At 63.1% G+C, this 7909-nt stretch overlaps 1 protein-coding gene across 1 annotated transcript in view; it reads left to right on the top strand.

The window, feature by feature from the left end:
• The window catches only part of MAD1L1 (mitotic arrest deficient 1 like 1), a gene marked incomplete at its 3' end in the record, with an annotated part of 117506 nt that overhangs the window by 104628 nt on the left and 4969 nt on the right, over positions 1-7909 (top strand). The window contains exon 13 of the mRNA XM_023747778.1: positions 3548-3636. Coding sequence (XP_023603546.1) covers positions 3548-3636 — 89 coding nt within the window. The remainder of the gene's footprint in view (positions 1-3547; positions 3637-7909) is intronic.

Below are 7909 nucleotides of genomic sequence, written 5' to 3'. Positions count from 1 at the left end.
GGGACGGGACTGCGGGCTGGCACAGCCCTGGAGGCCCAAGGGTTGCCTGTGTGCAGGGCCTGGCAGGGGAAGATGAGGGGTGGCCGGACAGTGCTGGGGAGTGGTCACACTGAAGGTAGAGGGCCCGGGGTCAGGGGTGACATCAGGGTCAGGGGTCAGGGAAGCTTGGGGAGGGCAAGTTTGGAGGGAAACATTGGGTCTGAGATGCTGTGGACATGGGGCGCCAGGCCGCAGCCGGAGTCAAGGCTAGCGGAGCATCCGTGTCCTCGTGTCCTTGGAGCCTCACGACCGAGGAGGCAGAGCCTGAGGCTGAGCCCCGTCAGGCAGCTCCGGCACCGACATGGGCCTGGGGGGGTGGCGGAGTCGGGGGCCCGAAAGCAGTGCTCTGACCTGGGCTGCAGGGGCCATGCCATCGGCCCCGGGACGAGGGGCTGCAGGACAGCTGCATGCGGCCTGTGTGGGTCTCACTTTGACCGCACAGTCTCTGCCCCTGGTGAAGCCCCCGGGACTAGAACACTGATGCCTGGTCCCTCCAGACAAATTAGAACGCATTGGGCGCTGGCAGGGCCCTTTCTCCCGGGGACTCTGAGGGCGGCCTAGGTGAGCGCCCCTGTGGGCCTGGCACCCCAGCCTGCCGGGTGCTCCCCGCAGCTTCAGGTGAGACGGGCCTGTCCCTGTGGAGCTGCAGAGAGGGCAGGAGGGCACGGCGGGGGCCCTGCGTTGGCTCCCTCGACTGCCTTAGGTCTGGGCGCAGCTGTCCCTCAGGGGTGAGCTCAGCCTCTGGTGGCCTCATCTGCAGCCTGGTTCACGCTGTTCACGTCTCTTCTCCTTCCCGGTTAAAGGGAAGAGGAGAAGTGCAGTTCCACGCGTGTGCAGGCGGGCGCTCGCGCTCTGGGGCCGGGGCCTCTGTGCTCCCTGCACCGCCCTCATCCATCCGGGCTTCGTGGAGCTAAAGGCCAGGCCAGGCGGGAAGGGTGGGGTCTGGGGTGACAGAGCTGTCGGCTCTGCAGGGAGCGGCACCCCAGGGCCATGCCTCCCCCTGGCTTAGGGGCAGTTTCTTGTCCACTGTGACCTGTGTGGGAGGAGCCGAGAGCCACCGGCCTGGCTCTGGGGCTGGCCCCCCGTTCCAGTGGCAGCCTCCCTGCTGCGGCGGGTCTAGTCCCAGGACAGCAGGGCTCAGGGTGGCCACCGCTGCAGGCTGCAGGCCTCTGCCCGGTCGCTGGGCATGGCCCCTCCTGGGGTCTCTCCCAGCCACAGCCCCTCCCTCGCCTGCTGGTTCTGGCCGAGTGAGCGCAGGTTCAGGAGAGGAGGGGAGGAGAAACCTCGACACCTCAGCTCACCACAGTGACAGGCGCGCAGTGTGGCTGCCATTCCTTAGCAAGCCCTGCTGCTCTGTCAGCGCAGCGCACCCACCTCCGCTAAGGAGCGGCTGTTGCAGGGAGCGCTGCCCTGGCCTGGCCGCGGCTGGAGAAGTCAAGTACAAGCGTCCTCTGAGGCTGTGTGTGCCTCAGGGAGGAGAGTAGCCACTCGCTTTCTGATTTAAGACGCCCTGACCCCTCACGGCACCTGCCAGGAAGCCGTCCTCTTCCTTGAGCCCCGTTTTCCTCAGTGGTCCCCTGGGCCTGCTCCTGGCCGCCAGGGGAGCCCTGCGGGGTCAGCCCGGGGGCGGGGCGGGGCGGGGCGGGGCGGCGGGTGAGTCCCTCCCTCCGAGATCCAGGCGGGAGTCCTTCACGGGCCTCGGTCACGTCCCTCAGGCTGGTGCTTCCCGGTGTCAGGTGCCTGGGCTGCCTTTCCCTGGCTGCAGCTCCACACCCGCCCTGGGCCCCGCCGGGCGCCAGGAAGATGGCACTCAGACTGTCCCAAATGCCGCCTCTGGGACAGCGCCACGTGCAGGTTGGCGGGCTCACCTCCACGTTGATGGGAGGAGTTCCAGCTGGGGACCCGCGGCCGCCCTGGTCCTGGCCGTGCTCAGTCCTGGCACTTCTCCCGTTCACACTCCCGGCCTCAGCGCTCAGCCCCAGGCTCCCTGTGCCGGGAGCCACGCTGCCGCTTCCGGATCAGGTCCGAGTCCTCACCAGCCGGCCATCCTGTCCAGGCCCCTGCCTCATGGCGGCTGTGGGGCGTGGAACCCCCTTGATACTCGGAAGCCCGGGTCTGCCCCGTGCTCGCTCCCTGCGAGGGGACCCGGCCGCTGCGGCACCACGTCTCCTGCCCAACGTGACTGGGCTTCCCTGTGCCCCCTGTGCCCGCCGTGCCCGCTGTGCCCAGACACACGGGGCTGTTTCCCTGAGACCCAGCAGAGGCCCCTCGGCCGAGGAACCTGGGGGAGGCCGTTTCTGTAGCAGGAACTTTCAGATCCGCCACCACCTCCGCAGCACAGGCCCCACCGGCCTCACCCGCCAGACCTCACCCCGAGACCCCGGGCAAGCCCTGTGGCCGGGGAGACGCGTTAGTGCTCAGCTCTTGGGCCTTCCCTCTCAGGGCTTTCACAGAGCTGTGCCCGCCCGCCCCCCAGGCAGCGCCTCTTGGAGGCGCCTGGAGCCCTGGGTTAACCCTCCGGCTCCTGTGGGAAGCAGGTGGGTGCCCCCTTCACAGGCAGGAGGACGCTCCCAGCTGCCGAGGGCTGGGCTGTGCCGGGCGCTGTGCCCCTCCACACCGTGACCAGTGTCTCCTGCAGAGCAGGAGCAGGGGCCGCAGCAGCCGAGGATGAGCCGCTGGCCCAGGGCCTTCGGGTGCTGAGGGCTCACTCGCCTGGCGCTCCTGGGGGCCGGGAGGCCCTCCTTCCCGTGTCATGCAGCGGCCGGCAGCTCCTGGGCAGTGGTCTAAGCAGCAGCCGCTCCCCTGGCACTCGATTCGCCTGGAGCAGGCACTGCGGGTAATTGTGCTCTTCACTTAGGAGAGGCGCCGAGGAAGGAATGTCAATCTGTGCATTTGCTTTGGAGATGGGACATGTGCGGGCCGGGCCCTCACTACTGGAGATGTGATTAGGAAGAGGGCTCTGCCAGCAGCAGGCCCAGGGCCCGGCCGCTCCCGTCCCGGTCGCCTTGTGCCCGGCGGGCGCCGTCCTTTCACTGGGAGGAGGATGGTCCTGGGACAGGGCTCCCGGCTTCGGGCCTTTAGCGGGCTCTCTCAGAAGATGCAATCAGTTAGTCCTGTGTTGTTTTTAAAGCAATTCCATGCGGATTTTTCTCGGTGAAGTGTGAACGGGTGGTTGCAGGCTGCAGGGTTAGTGCATTTGTCTTCCTGTCGCCCTGCGCTGGCTGACAGCACGTGAGCCAGCGCACATGGCCGGGGGCTCTGCTCCAGCGGGCCTGGCTGAGGGCACCCCCTGCCCCATTCCCATGACCCAGCTGCTCACCCAGTCGCCCACCGAACCGTCCTCATGCTCAGCTCCCAGCAGCCTCTGCACACCCTCCCGGGCTTCCTCCTGGTACATACGACGTGTTTACGGAGCTTCTTCAGTGGGTGGCTAGGAGGTAAACTCGTGCAGGGCCTCTGTCTGGAGGGATTCCCGCGCTCCTGGCTGACCCTGTGCTGTTTCCCGCAGCTGGAGATGGAGCTGAAGGTGCTGCAGGCCCAGGCGGGCCCCGCCGAGCAGAGCGTCCTGCTGTCCCGGGAGGAGGCGAGCGAGCTCAGGTACATCCCACCCGCCCGCTCCCCGGCCCACCTTCCGGGGACACCGTCTTCTCCAGCCCCTGCCCTACGCTCAGCTCCTCTGCACAGACGGCCCACGGTGGGCCTTTCCCGTCCGTCTGCAGGCTGGCGCTAGCCGGCGTCTCGGTGTCCCCGGGGCTCAGAGAGCTGGGCTCCTGCCGCAGTGCCCCGGGGCCTGTCTGTGGCCAGCAGAGCTCTCTGCCTCGTGCGGCCTCCAGGGCGGCAGGTGTGCGCTCCCGGTTCCAGGGACAATTGCTCGCAGAGCAGCAGCCCGCCCGGACGCTTCCTCCTGCGAGGCGGCTCCCCGATGCGTGGCCATGGACACTGTCCGGTTCCCTGGGCCCCCCCCCCCCGGCGCCTGCGCTGTCGGGAGGAGGCGCCGCAGTCCTTTCCCAGCCCCTTCCCCACCTGGACCCGCAGCTCGTCCTTAGGAAGGTCCTCCGGAGGCCGTGCTGACCGCCTGCTCCCGGCTCCTTGCGTCCCCAGTGGCCGATGGGCAAGTGGACACTGTCCCCCAGACTCTCTGGGTGCAGGGTGAAGAGTAAGCACAGACCTGGCCAGTGCTCAATGGTTAGAGCACCAGCCCTCAGCCCAAAGGGTCATAGGTCCGCTTACCAGTCACAGGCACAGCCTCAGCTTCAGGTTCAATCCCCAGCCCCAGTTGGCAGGGGTGGTGCCTCCTCCCAGGAGCCGCCTGGGAGCCGGGGCCCGTGCCGCCACCGCTGCCCTCTCTCAGACAGTCGCGTCTGCTGGACCCGAGCGCGGCCAGGCGTGCGTCCAGCATGTGTGGGCTGGCACGCTTTGGACTCAGGCATTTTGGCTTATTTCGTAAAATCGAAGATAAAGGCTTTATCATCAACATCTTGACGCGCTAGGAGGGGAATCAGCTGTGGGAAGCGACTGGCTCCTTAACAGAAATCAGGTCGCCGTCTGTGGACACGCTCCGCCAGGAGGAGCTGCTCTTGGGGGGCTGGAGTGGGTCTGACTGCATGCCCGCCGCCCCGTTTGGGGTTCCCCTGAGCCCTGGCAGCAGGCTGAGGACAGGCTCTGGGAGGGGCCCCAGCACAGGGACAGGACCCCGGGCCAGGCAGGGCGTGCAGTGGCCCCTCCTCCCTGGCCAGGGTTCACCCCTGCGCCCCGTTATGTCTCCACGTCTGTCTCATCCAAAACCGCCAGGTGCCCCAGCTTCCAGCACCTTCTGCACAGTGTCCCCACTCTGGGCCAGACTCTCAGGCGGCTGCCCCGCCCATCACGGAAAATGCCCAGCCGTGTCCTCGTGCCTCCGTGTCCCCTGTCGCCAGTGTGACGATGGCTGTGGGCCCAGCGCCCTCGGGCCAGTCTAGGCGGTGTGCTGTGTCTTTCCCGAGAAGCCACACGGGGCATGAGAGGCAGCCTTTCTGGTTTTGGGGGGCGGGCTGGGGGAGGGCCACTGACACACCCTAAGGAGGGTGCCCCACAGCCCAGCCTTCCTGCTCCATCCCCCTCCTATGCTGTGTGGGGGCCTCCGGCCTTCGTGCCAACCCTCCCTCCTGCTGCTGCCACCTCGTGTGGGGAGAGGTTCTGGAAGGACACACAGGTGGTACCATTGTCGTGCACACGCACACACGTGCACACACACACACATACACATACACACGCATGCACATGGATCTGTGTAGAAAGCGCGTTGGCTGTATAACTTACTAAGTGCATGGGTCTGTCCCAGGCACATGTAAAACTACGTAGACGAAACCGCTCCTTTAGGGACAAGCGGGGACTCGAAGACTTGATGGCAGCACCGAGGCCTCAGCTGGAGCTGACCGGCTCCCGCTCCTGCTGCCAGGAGCCGCCCTCCAAGTCTCGAGCTGTGGCTGCGCTTTAACAAGCGGGTCGACGCGCTGACAACCCGAGCAGGGCCCTGCCGACCCTCGTCCCTCTGCCAGGAGCCACAGGCCCAGGTACAGCCCCGTCTGAGAGGGGCCGCCGGCCGGGAGGCACGGGGACGCAGACCTCACAGTGTGGGGCCCAGAGTGCGCGGGACACACAGCCCCTCCTTGTGCCCAGCGCCAGGAGTCACGGCCCAGAGCCAGGACAGCCGTCACTGGCACCGTTACCCGACCAGGACGCTAGAGCCGGTGTAAAATGGCTGCAGTAAAGTATGTGTCCTTGTCAACAAATGAAAGAGTGTAACCCTCAACAAAAGAATAGAAAATGTTTTTCAAGGATCAAACCAAGTGCAGACCTGGACAGTACAGTGACCGTGGCAGGAAGCGCTGGCTGGCTCAGCAGCAGGTCCCAGCGCAGAGGCGTGACTCAGGCAGGTCAGGAGCAGTCACTGTCGGAGGGGAGGCCGACCGGGAAGGAGCAGCGAGGACGGAGCCGCAGGTCCTGGGGACAGCCAGGCGGCCTTCCAGGTGGAGTCCCGGTGGGAGAGGGGAGGTGGGCGGGCACACCCAGTGCCGAGTGTGGGTGAGCCCACCCTAGAAAACCACCCATGGCCCCTGCCAGTCAGTCCCTGAGTCAGAGACGCAGGGAGCATCTGACAGGAGCGAGGGAGCAGCGCGATGACAGCGACCACGGCTCATCCGCAGCCAGGAGGCCGGATGCCACGCACGCACCAGGTTCCGAGGGGGGGAGCTGTCAGCGGCGGGCGAGGAAGTGTCCTTCGGGGGTGGAGGGACGTCGTGCTGTCAGATCAAGGAAACCACGACCGTTTGTCACCGGCAGAGCCGAGCGCAGGGCTGAGGAGCTGGCCCAGGGGAGGGTCGCCTTTCCCACGGAGAGCCATTGGGGCCGACGGGACAGTGGGCGGCGGCTCCTCACCTGGGCTCACCCGGCTTAGCACCTGTGAGGTCGTGGACGTGCTCAGTGCACAGAGGAAGCGCGGGCCTGCGGGGACCGCCCGCCTGCTGAGGACCCTGCTGGCTGTGGGCGCTGTGCCTGGAGCTGCTGTGACGTGGAGCCGGCTGCGTGGCTTCAGCGCCCATGCTCGGGGAGGGCCGGGCGCCACTCCGAGGCCACGCGTAAGCCTGTGTGGAGCTTAGGGAGGCGGGTGGGGTGAGAACGAGAGGCTTGGGTTCCTCTGTGTCCTCCGTATCAGCACTGGGTGTGCCCAGCCTTGTCTTGGCATCGCCTATTTCCTGTGGCTGCCGATGCTGGACTCTGCTGGCGGCTCGGTCCTCTGCGGCCGTTCAGATCTGTCACCAGCTCCTTCTTTTTGACTTTGGCAAGTTCTTTGTGTTCTTGGCATTTCCATTTGCCAGTCTGGTCAGTGCATATTGGCCCTCGGTCCCTAGCTTGTCTTTTCCTCTTATCAGTGTCTTTAATACAACAGAAGTTCCCAATTTGGGTAAAGTCCAATTAATCACTTCAACGGAACACCTTTTTTTAGATGCCGACTCTGAAAACTCCTGGCCTGACCCTAAGTTTCAAAGATTTTCACTTCTGTTTTTTCTGGACGTTTTATAGTTTCACATTTTACATTTAAGTCTCTAATCCAACAAGAAGAAATAAAAGGCATTCAAATTGGAAAGGAGGAAGTAAAACTCTCATTATTCACATGAGATTGTACATAGAAAACCCTAAAGACGCCACCAAAAAACCTACTAGATTTATGGCAATGTAGCAGGATACAAAATCAACACCCAAAAATCAGTGGCTTTTTTACACACCAATAATGAATTCTCAGAAAGAGAAACTAAACAGTCCCATTTACCATTGCAACAAAAAAATTAGGTTAGGAATGAACTTAACCAAGGAGGCAAAAGACTTGTACTCAGAAAACTACAGGTCGTTGAAAAAAGAGATAGAAGAAGATCTACACAAGGGGAAGACTATCCCGTGTTCATGGATTGGTAGAATCAACGTCATTAAAATGTCCATACTACCCAAGGCAATCGACAGATTCGATGCAATCCCTATTAAAATATCAACAGCATATTTCACAGACCTAGAACAAATACTCCAAAAATTTATACAGAATCAAAAAAGAGCCTGAATAGCTGCAGCAACTTTGAGAAAGAAGAATCTCTTACCCTTGAGACGGCATGGAGGGACCTGGAGAGGATCACACTAAGTGAAGTAAGTCAGTCAGTGAAAGACAAGTGTCACATGATCTCACTCACATGTGGAATCCGATTAACAAAATAAACTGATGAACAGAGTGGCTGCAGAGACATGGAAGCAGGGAACAGAGTGCGGAATCTCAGAGGGAAGGCGGGGGTGGGGGTGGGATGGGAAGTGATCCACCAAAAGACTTTGTATGTGTATATGCATC

Source organism: Myotis lucifugus, unplaced genomic scaffold, assembly GCF_000147115.1.
Source record: "Myotis lucifugus unplaced genomic scaffold, Myoluc2.0 scaffold_974, whole genome shotgun sequence".
Classification (NCBI taxonomy): Eukaryota; Metazoa; Chordata; class Mammalia; order Chiroptera; family Vespertilionidae; genus Myotis; species Myotis lucifugus.
The sequence above is the reverse complement of the archived record's forward strand: the minus strand, read 5'-3'. Positions and strand labels throughout refer to the sequence as shown.